The 22,048-nt window shown below is 45.3% G+C and overlaps 1 protein-coding gene across 1 annotated transcript in view; it reads left to right on the top strand.

The window, feature by feature from the left end:
* ADSS1 (adenylosuccinate synthase 1) overlaps window positions 1–22,048 on the top strand; it is a 438,091-nt gene that overhangs the window by 298,941 nt on the left and 117,102 nt on the right. Inside the window, exon 5 of the mRNA XM_069207315.1 lies at window positions 12,601–12,667. Within this exon, the coding sequence (XP_069063416.1) occupies window positions 12,601–12,667 (67 nt within the window). The remainder of the gene's footprint in view (window positions 1–12,600; window positions 12,668–22,048) is intronic.

Consider the following 22,048-nt stretch of genomic DNA (forward strand, 5'->3'; position numbering starts at 1 on the left):
AAACCTACCAAACTACAGCTCCAGGAGCTGTTGGCAGAGTATGACAGAGCCAACCCCTCTGTGGATGGCAACACAGATGAAGATGATAGTGACTTGGAGGGTGATTCCCCCCCACCAGTCCTATCTAGGGAGAACAGGGCTTCTCAAGCCCTGACTCCAAAAATAATAGTCAGAGATGCTGGTTCCCTCACAGGAGAGACCAACACCTCTGAAATCACTGAGGATAACTCCAGTGAAGAGGACATCCAGTTAGCCAGGATGGCCAAAAGATTGGCTTTGGAAAGACAGATCCTAGCCATAGAAAGGGAAAGACAAGAGATGGGCCTAGGACCCATCAATGGTGGCAGCAACATAACTAGGGTCAGAGATCCTCCTGACATGTTGAAAATCCCCAAAGGGATTGTAACTAAATATGAAGATGGTGATGACATCACCAAATGGTTCACAGCTTTTGAGAGGGCTTGCGAAACCAGAAAAGTGAACAAATCTCACTGGGGTGCTCTCCTTTGGGAAATGTTCACAGGAAAGTGTAGGGATAGACTCCTCACACTCTCTAAAAAAGATGCAGAATCTTATGACCTCATGAAGGGTACCCTGATTGAGGGCTTTGGATTCTCCACTGAGGAGTATAGAATTAGATTCAGGGGGGCTCAAAAATCCTCGAGCCAGACCTGGGTTGATTATGTTGACTACTCAGTGAAAACACTGGATGGTTGGGTAACTGGAAATGAAGTGCATGACTATGTTGGGCTTTATAATTTGTTTATGAAAGAACACATTTTAAGTAACTGCTTCAATGAAAAGTTGCATCAGTATCTGGTAGACCTAGGTCCAATTTCTCCCCAAGAATTGGGAAAGAAGGCAGACCACTGGGTCAAGACTAGGGTAACCAAAACTTCCACTGGGGGTGACCAAAAGAAAGGGGTTACAAAGCCTCCCCAGGAGAAAGTGGGTGACACTAGAAACAAAGAAAAAGAGTCCTCTGTAGGCCCCCAAAAACCAGACCAGGTGGGTGGGCCCCGAGACACAACCCAAAACAAAGGTGGGTACCAGGGTAAGAGCTGGGATGCCACTAAGGCATGGTGCCATAACTGTAAACAGACAGGGCACCACACCAAGGACACTTCTTGTCCCAAAAACAAACCCCCTAGCAAAATCCCAGGGGTGACCAGTGTAGCCATTGGGGAGGACTCCTCAGATGAGGAGGTCTTCATAGCCTTCAACTGGAAAAAGGGTCCAACAGGTGAGTTGGAGATTCCAGAGGGAAGTAGACACTTCCACCACCTACTGGTGAATGGAATCCCAGCCACTGCCCTGAGAGACACTTGTGCCAGTCACACTATTGTGCATGACAGGCTGGTGTTCTCAAACCAATACATCCCAGGTGAGATGGCCAGAGTAAGAGTTAGCCCAGACAGGGTCACTAATAGGCCTGTGGCTTTTGTGCCCATAGAAGTGGGTGGAACTTTTAGCTGGAGAAGGGTGGTAGTCAGTACAGACCTCCCCCTTGATTGTCTCCTTGGAAATGACTACCCAGAGGTTAGTCAGAGCCTAAGAGAAGAACTGGTCCAGGGCCAGTCCTCTCCCAAGGATTCTGGAGGTGCTACCCCTGCAGTAAATGCAAGTAAGCCCCAGAAGAAAAAGAAAAGAAAACAGTGTAGGAAGGGTGGACAACCTTTAGCCAAGGTTCCAGCAAGCCAGGGAGATTCTGCTCCAGTAGGGGAGAACTCCAAAAATGGCCCTGTTAAAGTCCAACCTGACCCACAAGAAGTCCTGGCTAGTCAGGCAACTGTTAAACCTGAGTGGGTGGCTCCTCAGCTAACAGAAGAAAGAGTGGAAGAAGGGTGTTTACTACAAGATGTGGTAACCCCCCACTGTAATACAGCAGACAGGCACCCTGAACCCAAAGAAGCCTGTAACTTAGCCCCTTCCCTTGTAGGTGAAGAGCTAAAGGTGTGGTTCTGGGCACTGATAGCTGTCAGTGGCCTCTGCTGGGTGTTAGCCTTTATGGCTGCACTATCCTTGGCATGGTGGTCTGACCCCATGCCAAATAGCAAGTTAGGCCCCCTGACCCTGTTGGTCATGGTGGGGTTACTCCAGCTCTGGGTAACCTCTTTGGGTAAGCTAGGGGTGACCCTGGCTAAGATAAGATTAGCAGAGGTGGATACCTCTAACCCCAAAATAGAGAGAATGGGTGAAGACATAAAAAGCACAGACAAGAGGCAGTTCAGACTAGGTCCTATCACTGTGGAAGTGGGTCAGTTCCCCAGAGGGAATGACCTGAACAGGAGGATGTAAGGCAGAGTAGGCCCTGCAACAAACCAGCCTATTTCCTCTACTCTTCCTCGCCTGACAGACTAGGAAGACTCTCCCAGCTTTGGCTGAGTCTCCTGGCCTGTGGGCTGGGGGGGGGCTTGTGTAAAGAAATGGCTCCCTGTTGCAGTTACCCCCCACTTTTTGCCTGATACTGATGCTGACTTGACTGAGAAGTGTGCTGGGACCCTGCTAACCAGGCCCCAGCACCAGTGTTCTTTCACCTGAAATGTACCATTGTTTCCACAATTGGCACAACCCTGGCACCTAGGTAAGTCCCTTGTAACTGGTACCCCTGGTACCAAGGGCCCTGGTGCCAGGGAAGGTCTCTAAGGGCTGCAGCATGTCTTATGCCACCCTAGGGACCCCTCACTCAGCACAGACACACTGCTTGCCAGCTTGTGTGTGCTGATGGGGAGAAAATGACTAAGTCGACATGGCACTCCCCTCAGGGTGCCATGCCAACCTCCCACTGCCTGTGGCAGAGGTAAGTCACCCCTCTAGTAGGCCTTACAGCCCTAAGGCAGGGTGCACTATACCACAGGTGAGGGCATAGGTGCATGAGCACTATGCCCCTACAGTGTCTAAGCAAAACCTTAGACATTGTAAGTGCAGGGTAGCCATAAGAGTATATGGGCTGGGAGTCTGTCAAAAACGAACTCCACAGCTCCATAATGGCTACACTGAATACTGGGAAGTTTAGTATCAAACTTCTCAGAATAATAAACCCACACTGATGCCAGTGTTGGATTTATTAAAAAATGCACACAGAGGGCATCTTGGAGATACCCCCTGTGTTTTACCCAATTGTTCAGTGCAGGACTGACTGGTCTGTGCCAGCCTGCTGCTGAGAGACGAGTGTCTGACCTCATGCGGTGAGAGCCTTTGTGCTCTCTGAGGACAGAAACAAAGCCTGCTCTGGGTGGAGGTGCTTCACACCTCCCCCCTGCAGGAACTGTAACACCTAGCAGTGAGCTTCAAAGGCTCAAGCTTCGTGTTACAATGCCCCAGGGCACTCCAGCTAGTGGAGATGCCCGCCTCCTGGACCCAGCCCCCACTTTTGGCGGCAAGTCCAGGAGAGATAATGAGAAAAACAAGGAGGAGTCACTGGCCAGTCAGGACAGCCCCTAAGGTGTCCTGAGCTGAGGTGCCTCTGACTTTTAGAAATCCTCCATCTTGAAGAAGGAGGATTCCCCCAATAGGGATAGGAATGTGACCCCCTCCCCTTTGGAGGAGGCACAAAGAGGGTGTACCCACCCTCAGGGCTAGTAGCCATTGGCTACTAACCCCCCAGACCTAAACACGCCCTTAAATTTAGTATTTAAGGGCTACCCTGAACCTAAAGATTTAGATTCCTGCAACCACAAGAAGAAGGACTGCCTAGCTGAAACCCCTGCAGAGGAAGACCAGAAGACAACAACTGCCTTGGCTCCAGAAACTCACCGGCCTGTCTCCTGCCTTCCAAGGAACTCTGCTCCAGCGACGCTTTCCAAGGGACCAGCGACCTCTGAATCCTCTGAGGACTGCCCTGCTTCGAAAAAGACAAGAAACTCCCGAGGACAGCGGCACTGCTCCAAAAGAACTGCAACTTTGTTACAAGGAGCAGATTTAAAGACCCCTGCAATTCCCCGCAAGAAGTGTGAGACTTGCAACACTGCACCCGGCGACCCCGACTCGACTGGTGGAGAACAACCAACTCAGGGAGGACCCTCCGGCGACTATACGACTGTGAGTAACCAAAGTTGTCCCCCCTGAGCCCCCACAGCGACGCCTGCAGAGGGAATCCCCAGGCTCCCCCTGACCGCGACTGTCTGAACTCCATTTCCCGACGGCTGGAAAAGACCCTGCACCCGCAGCCCCCAGCCCCTAAAGAAACGGAACTTCTGTGCAGGAGTGACCCCCAGGAGGCCCTCTCCCTTGCCCAGGTGGTGGCTACCCCGAGGAGCCCCCCCCTTGCCTGCCTGCATCGCTGAAGAGACCCCTTGGTCTCCCATTGAAACCTGAAGGAAACCCGACACGTGTTTGCACACTGCACCCGGCCGCCCCCGCGCTGCTGAGGGTGTACTTTCTGTGCTACTTTGTGTCCCCCCCCGGTGCCCTACAAAACCCCCCTGGTCTGCCCTCCGAAGACGCGGGTACTTACCTGCTGGCAGACTGGAACCGGGGCACCCCCTTCTCTCCATTATAGCCTATGTGTTTTGGGCACCTCTTTGACCTTTGCACCTGACCGGCCCTGAGCTGCTGGTGTGATAACTTTGGGGTTGCTCTGAACCCCCAACGGTGGGCTACCTTGGACCAAAAACTCAAACCTGTAAGTGACTTACTTACCTGTGAAAACTAACAATAACTTACCTCCCCCAGGAACTGTGAAAATTGCACTGTGTCCACTTTTAAAACAGCTTATTATGTTTTATGCAAAAAGTATACATGCTAAAGTAATAATTCAAAGTTCCTAGAGTACTTACCTGCAATACCTTTCAAAAGAGCTATTACATGTAAAATTTGAACCTGTGGTTCTTAAAATAAACTAAGAAAAGATATTTTTCTATAACAAAACCTATTGGCTGGATTTGTCTCTGAGTGTGTGTACCTCATTTATTGTCTATGTGTATGTACAACAAATGCTTAACACTACTCCTTGGATAAGCCTACTGCTCGACCACACTACCACAAAATAGAGCATTAGTATTATCTCTTTTTACCACTATTTTACCTCTAAGGGGAACCCTTGGACTCTGTGCATGCTATTCCTTACTTTGAAATAGCACATACAGAGCCAACTTCCTACACCCTCGTTCCAAAAGACCAAATAAAATCATACCCACTAACTACAAAATAAAACACAACTACTACACTTACATGCATTATACATTTCTTATAAATAAAATAAAATAGTGCGTACCCACGGGGCAGTGCTTTCTTCTCTGTGTTCTGCTGTCCGATACACAAAGAGCTTCCCTAACCAATCCAGACACTGCTCTCAAGCTGTTAACTGCATGACAGAAGCACCTAGATTGGATGGAGTGGGCTGGCTAGACACTCCTTCAGGCTGGTGCTTGGTTTCCACTCAGATGACTAAGCCATTTTATTTTTTCCTGCATGACTCACAGTGGGCAGGGGGCGACGTTGCCTTGGCCTCGTGAATGAAACCGCCACTGTTCCCCCTCTCTCACTCTCAGTGCATATATCCGTAGATTATATATCTTCCATTTTAACTGTTAAACCAAAATATGTCCACTATTTATCCCAGATTTTCGAGAATTGTTTGGGGCACTCACAAGCCTTATAAATCGACTCCTCCTGCCCAGAGAACCAGTCCATGCCAGCTCACCATTGACTCAGGTTTGATGGATTAGTGCATTTCCAGAACTGTGCAAAGTGCCACTAGAGTTGCTATACGCACAAGGGCCTCCAACATCCTCCAATACACCCAGCAACATACCCTTAGGATTCAGTTGGATGGGAGTGTTCAGGACAGCTGAGAGTGTATTTCCGATTCTAGACCAGTACTGGGAAATTTTCAGGCATTGCCAAATCATATGAAAGAAATCAGCTGTGGGGGGCGTGACAGCACATGCATAAGGATTCAGGAATGATACCAGTTGTGCATAAGCATTGCAGGGGCTTGTATGTCTGATTTTGATAGCGTAGCTGTATCTGATGCAAGCACACTGCTATTGCAAGTTCCCTGTGTGCCATGCATGCCTCCTACCACTCAACCTTCTTTAGTTTTCCAATGCCATTCTCCCACTTCTGACGACTTGCTGCAGAGTCTCTGGAGCATTATTCACCAGGGTACTGTATAGTTGGGAAATACCACCACACTCCATCCTCCCCATCAATACTTTTGCTTCAAGAGGATTAAAGTCTGGGAGGCCTCAAAGTCATGCAGGGTAGCACCTAAGAGAGTTTCGTAGCTGAAGGTATTTGTAGCACTTGTATGGGAAAGTGAATATTGGGATTGGCGGTTAGCAAATGAGCATATAGTAGACCCTCTTCATACATCAGCCTGTGTAGTAATCTCCAATAGGTTCCATTTATAGAAATTCTCCTATCATGACGATTGCTGTTGCCTGTGCCCTCAGCAATCTGCAGCATTTAGCAGGAGCAATCCTAGTGGGACAACACTGCCAAAGAAATAAGCATATCACCGCTGCCAATTCGCGAAGCCAGGTGTTGGGGATGTGATGTGGGAAGTTCTGCAGGATGTGTCAGAAGCAAGACAACATCAGAGTAACCATGACCAGTAAATGAAGAGGGAGGACTTGCCAGACAATTAAACTGCTTTTTAGTTGTCTTCGCAAGAGCCATTAGGTTAAGAAAGAAGGCCTGTTCTGGCATTAAGGCAATGTGTATCCCAGGGATTGAAATTAAGATGACGAATGGGGATACCCATCTGCCAAGCATGTGATGCACTGTCTCCATGTAAAGGGACAAGTAGGGACTTCTGCTTATTCAATCGGAGGCCTCCACAAATAACTGAAGATGGTTTAGGGCTTGGGGGCTCAAGGCACTAGGATCTGCAAAGCACAGAACACTGTCAGTGTATGCAATCCTGTCCTCATGGCCTGAGCCTTTGGGTGTGAATAAAGGAGAGACAGCATTCTCTGGATTTGGGCACCAAACCCCATTCGGTTGAGCACTGTCTTTAGTTTGCCCCAGTTGACTGTGCCGAATGCCTTTTCAAAATCCACCAAAAATAGGGCAGTGTCTGTAGGTAGCCTGTCCACATGAATGAAGGCAACTTGTAGACATTGTGTACAATGTCTCGTGCTACGGCTAGGCATAAAACCACATTGGTCAGGATGAATGAGAGTTTGAAGCTGAGTTGCTAGGATTTTGGTGAAGAGTTTCACATCGGTACTCCCCACTGTCAGTGGAGGGCTCGTCAGTCTTGGGAATGATGACTATCTTCATCAGGTAGAACTCCCATGGAAAGGAACCCACTTGTAGTGCCTCTGTATACAGTTGAAGCCAGTGAGGGCATATGGTATCACAGAAGGAGAAGTAGTACTCAAGGGGAAGGCCATCTAGGCCTGGGGATTTCCCATGTTTCAGGTTTCGGATAGATTGTAGAATCTTCCATCATGAGAGGTTCATCCAGAGATGTACGATGGGCTTTAGTGAGAGTAGGAAGGGGCATATCCGCTACTAGTGCTGAACTTGCTCCGCCGTCGGTAGGATGCAAACATGGCTACAATATCATCCGCCCTGGTGACCATGGTTCCTGACGTGTTCGCCACTGCAGGGATAAAGTTTGATTCAAAGCTATATAACAGGATGGTACTTTTATCACTGTGTTCATATACACGGGTAGTTGTGTGCCAGCACTTGTGAGCTTTCGTGTGAAAGGCAAGAGTCTTTTCATTAGTGAGAATATGTGTCTCAAGGTCAAGTATGACTTGTGCTCTCTCTCTCTCCTTGACCCAGGTATCTTCTTACTACCCCTTTGATCATCGGTTTGCTCACTGCAGTGCCCTCATAAATGTCAAAGTATGATTGGACCTCATTATCCAAATGAGTGAACAATTGGTCATCTGTAAGAAACCAGGCACTGAGGCACCACATAGGGCGCCTGTTAAGGGCAAGGTGTTGTGGAGAATGGTCTGAAATGCCTTGCAGGAGCATAAAGGCCCATGTTGTGGCTGGAAGATCAGTGGTGGGAAGGAATGGATAGTCTATATAAGACATGATGTGATTAGATGCAGAGGTGTGTGTGTAAGTGGCTCTTCCCGGGTTCCTGGACCTTCAGGTATCACAGAGTTCTTGGGAGGTCACCCAGGAAGTGAGCAAGCAAGAGTATGCACGGGCATCATGAGTAATTGGTCTGGATATATCTAGAGACGGGTTTGAGACTGCATTAAAATCTACCCCCAGGAGGAGATCCTCATGTGAAAGGATTGCTGTCACCTGGGTTATGTCATGAAATGTTTGTTTATTGAGTTGTGAAGGAATGTATACACTAAAAAAGCAGACAGCTTCCCCTCCAGAGTGCCCACCACTCCTATATATGTAACTAGTGAATCATGAAATAATTGGTGTTTTCCACAGGAAAAGACTTGTGAAGGAGAATTGATACACCTCCTGAACTACTGGCGAAACCCGAATAAAAGACTTGGTTGTAGCCGAACCTGCCTAGGAAGGGACAGTCAGTGCCGAGAAGATGGGTCTCTTGTAAGGCCACAATGGTGGAGTCTTGGAGAAAATAGAACAGTTAGGTATGTACGCCTTTTGAAACAAGAAATAATAGAAGCAAGTGAAAACAAACATAACACCCAAAAGAACAATTACCCCTTCCCTAAACTAACACTTCTACCCTGGAAGCATCTTTTGACCGTAAAACACCCATCTTTAACAAGTGAAAACATAAACTTAGGCATTTGACAACAACAACCTCTCTGTTTTCATACATTGATCTAAAAAGGATACTCATGTTTAAAAGGGGGGCACCATGGGTCAAGGGTATGGACTATTGGCAAGTATGGAGTTAATCATATGATAAGTGGATCGGCTGTAAGGTCCATATTCGGTGCAGCTACACCACTACCAGTACCCGCTGGAGTCTGGGAGTGTGGAGGTGTAATTCCATCCATGGATTCAGGTGGAAAGTCAGTGGGATCAGGCCACAGAGCCATATGAGAAATCTCCTCCCCTCTCTCTTCCTATTTCTGGGTTTGGAATGTTGCTGTGATCGGGCACCTTTTGGCTTGGGAATTGTGTGAGCAATTTGCTGGTCCTCCCTCAGAGGGTCATGTTTACGAAGTGTTCGCTGTTCAGTGGCCCACTCCGAGACAGTCTCTGGGATATCGAAGAATAAGGAGCCGGAGTTATGACCAACACAAAGTTTTGTTGGAAAAAGCAGTGCCTATGGTAGGGGCATTGCTCTGAGTTTTTGTTTAACAGCATCAAATGATTTCCTTTGGATTTGTGTTTCTTTGGTGTAGTCCAGGAAAGATCATAATGTGGGAGGATTGATAATGAAGCTGATTCTGAGATCTGACCTCCCTGAGGACTGCATCCCGATCATGGAAGTTTAGGATTTTAATGTTCAATGGCCATGTAGGGGGAGGCATTAATATGCAGTACGCTTACTAGACCACAAAGCAAGGTGCAAGTGATTTCTCCAACATCCAGGATCTCAGCTATGTCTTCACAAATTTGGTCGAGTGAGGTGACTTTACTCTCTCTGGAAAGCCCACCAGATGAAAGTTGTATTTCTAGGAGCAAATCTATGCATCCTCTGCCCTATCCTCTAAGACGAGGACCTTTGTCACAAGGGACGCCATTGTGGACTTGCGATCAGAGGATTTGTCCTCAAGTGTAGAAACACAGCCCGCCACCTCTGTCCTACAATCCACCAGCCATCTGAGATCTTGACGTAATAAGGAAACCTCAACACCAACCTCACCAATTTTGGACACAAGGACTCCAGGGATGTCTGGATTGTTTAGAGGATATGATACACAGCTGATTACGGAGGAGGTATTAGGTTTGGGTGTCCATCAGGCAGCTTCTTACTCAGCACTGGTGGTAAACTTATCTATTTTAGGCTGGAAGACAGAGGCAGTGGGTTTGTCTTTGCTCATGTTGGTTTAGGGCAAGGTAGGGGAAAGCCTGAGGCAAGAACGAGCACAACCTTGCACAGGAGTTCACAGGGGCAAGGTTGGGTGGCAGTAGAGATACAGTGAAGAGCTGGCAAACCCTCTCCGGTTGTTGGTCAACAGGCATCAGTCCACAGAGGAATTTGAGTGCCTCATCCATGAGCCGCTCATTGGCAGGAGACTGGTCCAATAGGGAGTCAAGACCGCGCATCCCTGAGCCCCACTAATTATCAAGAAAGAATAGTCAGTGTGGATCAACAGTGCTGCAGAGGGATCACCAAAGATGGAGCGTGGCAGCAACATAATCTTCAATCACCGGGGCAGCCACAATGGAATGAGAGCCGAAGATCAGGTCGCAGGTAGGTGGCCTCCTAAGGATGTGCTGTAGGGTGGAAGGTGGGGGTCTTTGGGCTGCACATCATTCTGGAACTTATACATTAGCCACTGCAGCCAGGCTGTGGCCCCACCCGGCATGGGAACCACAGCCTCGGTCTAAGGGCCTCCCCCAGCAATGAAGGCAGTACGAGTAGGGAGATCAGGAGAAAGGTCAAAGCCCCCAGTGGGTCTTGAGGGCCTCCATACTCCCCTCTCAGCTTTTGTACAGTCCATTAGTCGCCACCACTGGCATCCCCTATATTGGGTGGGTGGGAGCGAGGCTACACAGTCGTAAGACTCCAGCAGCATGCAGAGGATCAGGAGCACCAGTTTAGAGAGGTCCCCACCACCAACAGCCGTCGGGAGGCACACAGTACCATATTCAAGGGGTCAAGGTGGGACCCAGGGCACCGGATTAGAGAGATTATTCGGGGAGGCTGCAGAGCAGCATTGAAATGCAACCTCCTTCTTGGCTGCTTCAGCCACACCCCCCAGCAGATTTCTATCACACACAATACATGGTGTTTGCTTTACACTGGGTTTATGGAGTCAACTTAGAAGAACTATGTTTTAGAGCCCTTTTAAAGTTGACTAGGTTGGAGGAAAACCTGACGGCACCAGAAAGAGAGTTCCAGAAAAGTGATCCTTGAGCACAAAGTGCTTGGCCCCTTTTGGATTTTAGATTGATTTATGGAATACTCAGCAGTTTCATATACTGATATTTAGGTTCATGCTCTATTGAGGTGAGCAGATTAAACTACACAGCAATTTTAGTGCCCGTCTATTAATACTCTTAAGCCCGTGAGAACCCTCCTGGCATATCAGATTTGATCCTTCTTAATGTAAGCAAACATCAGCCTAACACTACCCTTATTGGTTCTTCTGCCATCAGTTGATCTGAGCTATAGGAAAGCTAACTAGGGGCACTTACAGCAATCTGGCATGGAGTTGATAGCTGCCCCAATTACCAGAGCTTTTTGTGCAGGAAAAAGAAAAGACAGAATATCTCTAGTTCAGAATATGGCAGCAGCTGCTTGTAACCACCCCTACTTGAGTGCAGAGGATCGTATCAGCATCAACTGTGAACTCCACATTTTTGACTTTGGGAATGGATTCTATCTTTTAGTTAAACATTTGAGGAAATGGTAGATGTAAGGTATTTTCCTTCATTTTAAAACAAATATTATAATCTTGGTTTTAGAATTATTAAATTGAAGATAGTTGGAATTCATCCACTATTCTGCTTCCTTCAGAAATCTGTGTAGGTCATCTATCAGATCATTTTCCTTGGAGAAACCGATGCCAACATGTGTGTTGTCTGCAATACACTGTACCCCTTGTAGATGCTATTCAAATGTTGAACTCTGGGGCTAAAAAAACTTTAATTAATTCCCCATATATAGGGGAGTCAGAAGGAAATCACTTGATGGTGACATTTCCAGTGAAATCAAAGGGCACTGAAAAACAGTCTGGATTCTGTGTGAGTGAAAAGACTTGAATCACATAATATTGTTTTGTCAGTATAGACCACTGTGTCCAGAATAGGCCATTGGTAAGCATCTAGCAGATATTAGTTACCTTCACCAAATGTGAGAGTGTGTTCAAAGAAACCAATCAGAACACTTTTCAGTGCCATGCTTAAGACGGTAAGCTAATTGAATAGGAGATTGAGAGGAAACCTGTTGATGGCTGCTTCTTTATTTATTATGTGAAGATCTACACAGAATTGCAACTCACCATTGGCTTTTTTTGCAATGACGAGTGGCGATGAGTGGCCTCTATGGAAGTTATAACCTCAGTGGAGGTTCTCCAAGATTGGCAGGGGACTGATGTTCTGCATTTCATTCTCCAGTTTGATTATAAATAAATTTGCAGAGTATATGCCTTTAACTTGCATTTACTTTTTCTGTAGAAATCATGTTTGCTGTCAAGATTACACCAATGATAAAGTAGACCACATGCCCTCAGTATATGACCCCACTAACATGAGACTTGATAATGTACTGAAGGACTTAAGTTTAACATATATTTCTTTGTTTAGACTATATGATGTCAACTCAACTTCAATATTGCTCTGGTGCCTTTTTGTTTGGACAGATGTAGCCTGTTTGCACTTCGCCGGGCTCTTGAGAAAGGCTTAAAGATCCTGCATGACAGAAGCCTATTATTTATACTTTTCAGATGTTTGTGTTTTGTGTGGTTTCCTTGTGGAGAAATGCACTGTTGTATCAACTGGATATGAACAGTTTTCCCTTTTCAATCTCAATGTGCTAATTAAAATAATATTTTGCTGTTTGTCTATTTTTTGCAGTGTGTGACTTTCATCAGGCTGTTGATGGACTTCAAGAAGTCCAACGAGAAGCACAAGAGGGGAAAAAGTAATTATATTTCACCGTCTTAGTACTGTTAGTAACTTTTAAATTTTTTAAGTGATGTCCAATCATTCCCATGGTATCCAATTGACAGTTTGTATTCCAGTGCATTTTTACACATATGTTCTACATTTACAATAATACTGAGTAACAAATTTATGGAAGGACATTTCTAACTAAACTAAACATCACTTGAAATGTGGTCAATAACAAACTCAGAAAATGTGATGGGAGGAATGCTTGCAAATCGTCTAAATGACTGACAGTCGCTCTAGGTAGTATTTCATCCCATTGCTTTTCACACATTCACCGGGTGCAAATCAGTACTGATCCTGTTCCTCATAAGTACATCTCAAACTATCAGGAGAGGGTCTGTATGTAAGCTGTCCCACAGGATCCACGCTATACCTCAGTGATGAGGCCTAACAAAGCCAAAAGCCCTATGTGGTGGCTTGTGTTTCCTTCTGTCATTCCCCAACATGTAAAATTAAATGCATCTGTCACAGCTGAATATATTGAATGGGCTGTTTGAGATTTTTTTTATAGCGACCAATGAGTTATTTTGCTAGTGAAGGCTACTAGATCATGAAAATACAAAAGCAAAATCAATTAAACATGCAATTGATTTTCCTTTAAATACAGCTAGCTTAAACACAAGTTGATTCATAACACATGGCCTTCAGTTTGTATACATCTATACATGTTATTATGATTGTGCAGAGGCTTTGGATACTAGTTTTTTGAGTAACCTATATTCCACATAATGTTTTGTGGAGTGGATTTATTCATTTTTTTTGCTGTATACTTTGCTCCAATGATGGTCCATATGTTACAGGTGCTGGGACTGTTAATGTAATTATTGAGCATATGCATGCTAGCTGAGGTTGCAACAGTACTGCCCTTAAGAGCTTAGGCAGGGTGTATCAACATTTTGTGCCAGTGCAGTATCACCCGAGTTGACACAAACATACTGAAAATGTTGATATGGGATTCATTTTCCAGCTTGAAACCTGTCTTACATTGGAAAGTAGCCCTACAGTAACACAGAGTATTGCTATGCCCAGCTTTGGGCTACTTCACATCCAGGTGGTCATCCAATGGGTGATATTTGGGTGTTCCCATGCAACCACCCACGCCTTCGTAAAGCAGGAATGTTTGAAAAAAGTTTTATTTTCTCAAAATGTTTCTAACACTGCATGTTTACTGTGCAGTTCAGCTCATACAGTTAGAAAAGTTGGAAAGTATGTTAAAGTATACTATTTTGTACTGAAAGAGTACCCTTCAAGCACAAAACACTACACATCGTGCACACACCATTGCACTATGGTGCATGTGACTTTATATGATGCATGGCAACCTGTAGTGCACCGGCACCATGGGATGATGCAACTGCAACATATCATAATAAATATGGTCTGTCCTACTCTCTCCCTCTCACACAATGCAGGGCAGCAAATTTGGTTGACTGCATTGCATTGCTGCATACTGACAGCTATTTGGGGCATGGTATACTTAAAAACCTTGTAGGAGGAGAACCCAGTATCATGTAAAAAGAATGATCAAGGGAGAAAAGAAAGAACAAGAATGTGAGAAAGTTACCATGTCAGCATGTTCACCCCAATGTTTTGACTGATACTGGTGGTAACTGACCCTGAGTGTCCCCTGGGTTCTGGTAAACCGGCCCAGGGGCAGTGCTCTGAATAAAAGGTATATGGTCAAATGGTACAATGGTATAATTCCAATTGGCAATGACAGACCCTGTAAGTCCCTAGTATATAATAGGGCAAGGGGATTTAAACTACCTATAACTCCCTAGTATATAAAAGGGCGAGGAAATGTAGAGGCCCAGTAAGATGTCCTACACTAGAGTGTGTGCTATTATGGTGCCTGCTGTAATTCTTAAAGGCAACCCTGCCTTGCGGACTGTCTTTAAAAAGTAAAATGTGTGCAAACTCGACTTTAGGATTTAAGATGGGTAAACTACCTTCTTTTTTACATATGTCACCCCCAAGGTCTTGTTATTTAATTTGTGAAAACTAGTACATAACAGAAGTTCTAAGACTTTTGTTTCTGTAAGCCAATTTTCTGCCTGCTAGTGGACTCTCCTGATTGGTCACCTCTAACAGGATTGGCCAGGCTGTTTTGATGAGGAGATAGGTGGCCTGCTTTGTGCAAAGACTATCTAATGGGGGAGGGTAGCAGAGGCTGAGGACAGGCTAGGAAGGGGGCTGGGTAAATCAAGCTGAGGTTTCAAAAGGAAGTGAGTCAAAAAGGAATGCAGCCAGGCCTGCCCTCTCACCCTGTAACCCACAGAAAGATAGTGATCTTAGGAAAGGACTTTGCAGATGTTCAGATGTTTCTAGGTGGTAACCTGCAGCTCATTGGACAAGGATGCTCACTGACTGTCCCCCAAGATGATTGAATACAAGTGGATGATCTGCATTTGCAATTCAGATTTGCTGCCTGAAACCACAAGAAGAAGAAGGATTGCCCTACTGGAACCCTGGTCTGCAACTCAGAGGACTGCATGCTGAAGTATTGCTCCTGTTGCACACTGGAACAACATCCCAAAGGACATTGCCTTGCTTTTCAAAGAACTCAGGAGTGGACTTCCTGAAAGCAACAGGTTAAAAGAGCCTCCCTGTACCAGCTTCCACAAAAGTCCCCAGCCTGGAGTGTATCAAGTGGGCGTGCAAAGATTTAGCCAAGTGCACTGTGGGAATTGAAGTCCCAAACTTCCAAGGGCCATCTCAGGGCTCCTAGACCCTAGGATTTGTGTTTTGGACACTTTGACACCCAAAGGAGAACTTATGGAAGGACCTCCAGAGGTTTGAAGACGTTTGAAGCAATTTTTGGAAAACACTTTATAAGTGGACCGACTCGCCGTCGTGAGTCAAGCCGACTACCTTCAACCACGACACGGCCAGGATTTCAGGTTTGTTCCGGTGAAAGCTCTGGAGCTCCAGACCTCCAGGATTTGACTAGGGCCCAGTGGAACAGCAGCCCGACGAAGTTGCATTGAAACTGGCTTGCTGAGAAGGACCGCACAACATTGGGAGGGAAAAGCTCCAGAAAAGTTTCTAAGTGCAAAGGTAAAATTTTGACTGAGGACTTCAGCTCAGTGTATCCAAGCAGAGCTCAAACTTTGTCTTGGTCCTGGTCAAGCATGACCAGATGTCCCCGGTTAGTGCTATTGATGTCTAAGCACTAGAAACGTTTTTTTATTATTTTATCGTTAAAAAGATACATAATTCTGGTTTTCCATAATGGATTTTTTACATTTTGGTGTCATTTTAAGGATACAAATACTTACTAATTTTATAATTTGGTGTGGGATCTTTATTGTGTGTTGTGCCTTACTTATTTACTGCATTGGTGTGTTTAAATGCTTTACATACCTGTTTCCTAAGATAAGCCTGCCTGCTTGTTGCAAAGCTAATAGGAGTTGAGCCAGGGGTTAATGTTTTGAGACCTTGACTGGGCCAAACATTGTCTGGGGGCATTATTGCTAGTGGTAAGTGCATACATATCTCTACTAATAATAACAAGTCTCCAACAAGGAATGATCAATGAAGCCAACGGGCAGGTTTGTGACTCCTCGTAGTACTGTTCATTGAGTGTTTATATACTGCTAGAAGGGGCTGCACATTATTTTAAGCACCTTAATTTTGAAGCGATCATGAGGAATTGGTCAAAGGCCAATTTTTAGGATTGGCAAACAGCCAAGTTAGACCAGTGTTCCACTGGGTAAAGCTGTGATGAAGAATCATAGAAATGGTAAATATAATCTTGCAGTGTTAACAAGCTTCTTTCTAGAAATTCCTCAGTCGTCAATACCCTTGAGGAAGAGGGTTCTCAAATGGCAGCCCCCAACGGTAAGAGTGGATTGAGATGAGAAAGCCACTGAGTTGTCTGAACAACTGCAGGGCAAACAAAAGAAGGTGGTTTAGAGCCTGATTTAGATGTTGGCAGGAATGGTCCTGCCACTGACTTTTCAATGGGAAAACTGCTGACGTGACAGCCCGCCCTCCCTATTTAGATGCCAGCAGGAGCACAGGTGAAAGACTGCCGACTGTCTGCCGTCACTGCCAAGAATCTTCTCCTGCGTCGACAGCACCACAGGCAAACGCGGATGGCGGGGGGAAGACTGTTGCTTTTACCGCCACACCAATAATGATGGGCAGTCACGCCGTCACAACTGTGGTGGCTAAACCCCCACCCCTGAACTGGTGGAGAGGCAGCTATATAACCTGCAAATCCACCTTTTGAACGCTTTCCACTTATCCTGTTGCCATGAACGTGCTGCTACCAGTCCTCCAGTTCCAACTGGGCAAGGCCTAAGATGGAAATCAGCCCTGTTGTCACTGGAACGGAAGGTATGTCACATACATTCCTGTTACCCTCTGACTTATAGCTGCATAGCAACACTGGACTTGTGCATGCCTCAATAATTTGCATAATGCTGAAATGTGTAATGTTGAAGCATAAACATGTATTAGAACAGGCCCTGGGATATAAGTAGCACCCACCAATTAGTGACAGATTGCCTACATGGCAATGGGCACCTACACAAAAAAGGCTCACCAATCACAAATAGGAATGTGCCCTTACATGTGTATGCCAGAATGTACCCAAAATATCAAAAGAAGCAACTGAAACAGTATCCCCAGTTTTAACCCAACAAACCCATTCCAATGAAGCAATATCACTACAACCTTCTACAGGTGGTTGAACTCAGAATGTAACACAATAATCACTGTTGAACAGCAAACATGTCTGAGATGTACGAAGGTCCCATGTCCCCTTGGTGTGTGCTACATATCACTAACATATGATCATAATCACATGTAAAGTGCCAGGTCATCTGTGTAATGCATATGTGCATATTATTGACAGCGAATCGCAAAATAAGCAAACATGCATTCTCCACTCACAGAAACGTAAACACACATACGTTTGATGTAAATGTACAGTAATGGCATGAATGCTTGCACCAATATCAACATGTCCATCCTAATGTACAACACTAATATATGCATTTTAAAAGAAGCAGCTAAAACTTGCAACCTGTGTATGTTGCTGTCATAAATGAGAGTAAGAGCATGGCTCACACATAAGCAGACATATCATCAGCAAACTATCAGTAACAATAAAATAATAAGGCCAGGACAAAGGAATCCACAAAATAAAATATATTATAAAAAGTTGAGTTTCCTTACTCAAAATAAAAAGCATAACTCAACATATTTACATCACCAATGTCTATGCCCATGTGGACCACAGTTGCTTTCAGGCCCATCACTTGCCTCCTAAAGTCACTGCTAGAATAAACCTCCTTTGGAAGGGACATCCATGGGTCACAGAGCACGCACCTAAATGATCTCATGGGGTGTTTGGTCCCTGGGTTTGGGAGGGGTGAGTTTGGGTTTGGGAGAAGTTGGTTTGGGACGGGTGGGTTCGGATTTGCACACTTTCCACAGGGAAATGGGTAGGTTGTTCAGGAGAGAGCTGGGTTTGGAAGGTAGAGGGAGTGGTTGTGTCTGCAGTGCATGTGTTTGTTGAAGGTGAGGGTGCATGAGTATCTGGTGTATGTGCTACATCTTTAGATGTGCTACATCTTTACGTATGTGATTTTTTACTGATTGTCGTTGGGTGAGTGAGTTTGGGTGTTTGAGTTAATTTGAGCATGTGTATGTGTCCACTGTGGTTGTGGTGTATATTGTTGTGGTGTCTGTGGGTATGCCTGTGTATGCATTTATGATGACCGGTGGTGTGTCTGTGGTGTATGTGTTTTGGGGTTGTGCTGGGTGTGATGACTTGGGGTGTGCTGGTGATGTCTGTGGATGTAGTGGTGGGTGTTGTGTGTGTGAGTGTGTATGTGTATGTGTGATTGTGTAGTGGAGGTTATACTGATGAGATGTGACTCTGGTGGTGATGTGTATGCTGTCTGTATATGTGTGTCTGTGCTTATGTTTCTTGTTGTGTTTGTTTTGGGATGTGCTGGTTGTGGCTGTTGTTGTGGGTGTGTGCGTATGTTTGTGTGTGTGCTTTGGGCAGGGCTGGGTTCAGGCAGCTGCAATGGGGAAGGGGTGTGCGTCTGGGCATGAGGTTGGGGTGGGTGGGAGGCTGTGGTCATTGAGGAGGCCCGTCCCTGAAATGACTGATGTAGGCCAGACAGGGCACTGTAAATGGCATCTACGTAAGCCAGTACCTGGGTGTTGTAGCCAGTCAGCCCCTGGACGGCATTCAATAGTGCAGTCTTGTTGTGGTTACAGTAGCACATCCAAGAGCTCAATTGCAGTAAGGTGCTGTTGATTTCAACATTCAGACTTATTAGGGTATATTAATTACATCCTTGAATATCAAGTTTTCAATAACTAATGCTTGTTAAATGTCTCACTTATTATAACTAATGCTTGTTGACACATTGTATTCCACCTGGTAAATGTGTGCCAACTGTAGCTGCCAAAACATGTGCTCTTGGCAATGTGATCTGTTTTGAATATGTGCCACAATCAGGAGGATAATTGTTCCTTTTCTTAACAAGCAACCAACTGCCTTTCCACCTGTTCTAACTGTAACTGCCAAAATATGTGCTCTTCACAATGTGATCTGTATTGAACATGTGCCACAATCAGGAGGATTATTGCTCATTTACTTAACAAGCAATCAACTGCCAAAAAGCACATGTGCCCATTTCCTTGTTTAAGGATGCTTGTGAGTCTGAGGCCTTGCTTGGCTTCATACCTATTGCTCTGTTCACCTGTTTCCAGTAAAGTCAAGTTCCTTGTCCTCCAGCCTGCTTCCAGTGGAGTTCCAGTGGAAGTCAAGTTCCTTGTCCTCCAGCCTGCCTCCAGTTGAGTTCCAATATTCCTCGTTCTCTGACCAGCTTCCAGTCACGTTCCAGCTTTTCTCGTCCTCTGTACAGCCTCCAGTCAAGTTCCAGCAATCCTCGCCCTCCGGTCGGCTTCCTGCAGAGTTCCAGATCTCCTTTTCCATCTTCTGCCAACGATCTTGTATTTTCTGTAAAAGAGAGGAAAATAAGAAAGGTGAAAAAACCCAGTTTGGATTCTTCTGACATTTTCAAGCAAGTAACTTCATTTCAAGGTAACGAAAGATTAATCGCTTAAATTAAACAGAGCTCCGTTTTTTAAATAATTCATGACAATAAGAACCAGCATTATTTATCGTTTGGATGGGAATCTAAGATACCACTAAACAGACATTAAGGGCGTATTTCCAGTAACAAGCTCTCCCCTGAGAATTAGGAGATCAGAAATAGAGCAAGTTTATCAAAACTATTATTGGCAAGAGATTTCGCCAGAACACAAAGAAGCCCTTTACTCAAGTTGATTGTTTTTGAGTTTGGACAGTGCTTCAGAGACTCTGAAAGTATTGTAAAAAGAGGGAGAGACTTGTTCATCCTTATAGAAATGTATGCACAATGTGGGAACAATAACTGGCATTTTGCAATAGTTTATGCAAATTCAATGTATTAATGAAGTCATTCTTTTGCAGCCCAGAATCCTAAAAACCAAGAACCCAGTATTTTGAGAAATCAGAAGTCCTGATGCCCAACACAACATGCAGGCCAGGGTCCAGAAGTCCGATTCTGCAGTCCACGAAGAAAAAGCTGCTATTTTCTCTTTTTCTCTTCCCAAAACCCCCTTCCCCTTGAGGACTTGCAAGAGGACAATGTACTCTTCATCGCGGTCACGTTAGTCCTCACCGGGATTGGGGTATTGTCATCTCCCCATGGGAGCGCCTGGAATTCAGGTGATTAGCTCACACAGAACAAGTCTGGGCTACAGTGTGGGTTCTTAATAGATCCACAGCCTACTCAGTGAGTGCATCCTGGGACCCCGAGGAAGGAGCAGAGGTGCCTGCAGCAAAGGTGATGCTGCCCCTTATAGGAGGTGGCTACAGCCAACTGTGGGGGTAGAAACAGGGAGGGTAGAGCTGGGAATGCAGGGGTAGAGGAAGACGCAGGTGTCGCAGTCACTCCAGGGTCCACCCCGACTAGGGACTGGTCATCATTGGAGGCCTCCAAGAAAGATGTCAAGTCACTTGTGGCCTCCGGGCCAGCCCCCTCACCCTCTGTGACACTGGGTCTTTCAGTGTTGGTGGTCTCAGCACTCGATCCCCAGCGGCCTGCTTCATTGCCAATGATGTGGCCACTGTCACCTTTGCCTTGCCCAGTTGATGCTGAAAAGAATTATACAACAGTTATAGTGTATATGTGAGAATACAATTGGACATCAATGTACATCATACAACATTAGCAATAAGTTCAATTATCCCCCATCTCTGCTCCCACATCATGTATGCCTTTATCACTCATAGACTTGTAGTTCACTCCATAACAAAGGCTTCCAACAGCATGAGTAAACATATAGGCCTGGCTACATCTCTGAACCACTGCAGTGCAGAGCTAAAATTGGTTCCCTTCTCCCAAAGGGTAAGGTTTTTGGAAGGAAATTGTCTGACCAAAGTGGGACACCACAACATCTATGTTAGGACTCACACTCACACATGCATGCTTCTTGCTGCACCCTCACAAAGTAAATCAGCATGTATGAAGAACGATGAAACGTCATGAATGTGTTTACAGCACAGCACTTCCCTGTAACTTGTGAAGAAAACTACATTTCATGTTTGTTTACATTGATAAAAGCAAGTGTTGTCCCATTTGTGAACTGTGTGCCAAGTGGTTTATGGAGACATCGAATTCCTTCATATGAATCCTCAGAAGTGTTTGATGACTCATCATCAGCATGTGTCTGATGACTCAGCACCGAATTCCTTTGCATGACTTATCAGAAGTGATTGATGACTCATCACCAGCATGTGTCTGTTGAGTCATCACCAGTCTATAAATAGAACTGCCAAGGTGTTTCCTGTGCTTAGCCTTGAGTCTTCCTTCGCTCGCAGGTGTTCCCGGTTCAGATGGAGTTTCCGTGATTCTTTCTGAATCGTCATTTCAGTGCAAGGTTTCATCGGCGCGTCCCTCTCTGGAGCAGATTACTTTTGCAGCAGCTGGAGAATTTACGAACAGTATTCCATCTCCCTCAAATAATTGAAACTTTCCAGGAGAAGTTGATTTATGAGTAATCCCCCTCTCGTTCCCCTGTTTTCAACCTTCTTGAGGTCAGTGATCTTTTGGTCCATTATGAAAAACATTCGTCGATGTTGAGAAAACTGTGATACAAGACTATTTTCCAAAGACAACTTGAGAAGTATTTTTAAAGGCAGCATTGAAGTTAAGTGTTATGAACTCCTTAAAGCATCGGTTGATATCTATGCAAAACTAGACGCTTATTCTGATTATTTTTTGAGTGTCTATTGTGTGAAAAAGAATAACAAATGTATAAGTTTGATTTTATTGTG

The sequence above is a fragment of the Pleurodeles waltl genome, chromosome 9 (genome assembly GCF_031143425.1).
Source record: "Pleurodeles waltl isolate 20211129_DDA chromosome 9, aPleWal1.hap1.20221129, whole genome shotgun sequence".
Lineage (NCBI taxonomy): Eukaryota > Metazoa > Chordata > Amphibia > Caudata > Salamandridae > Pleurodeles > Pleurodeles waltl.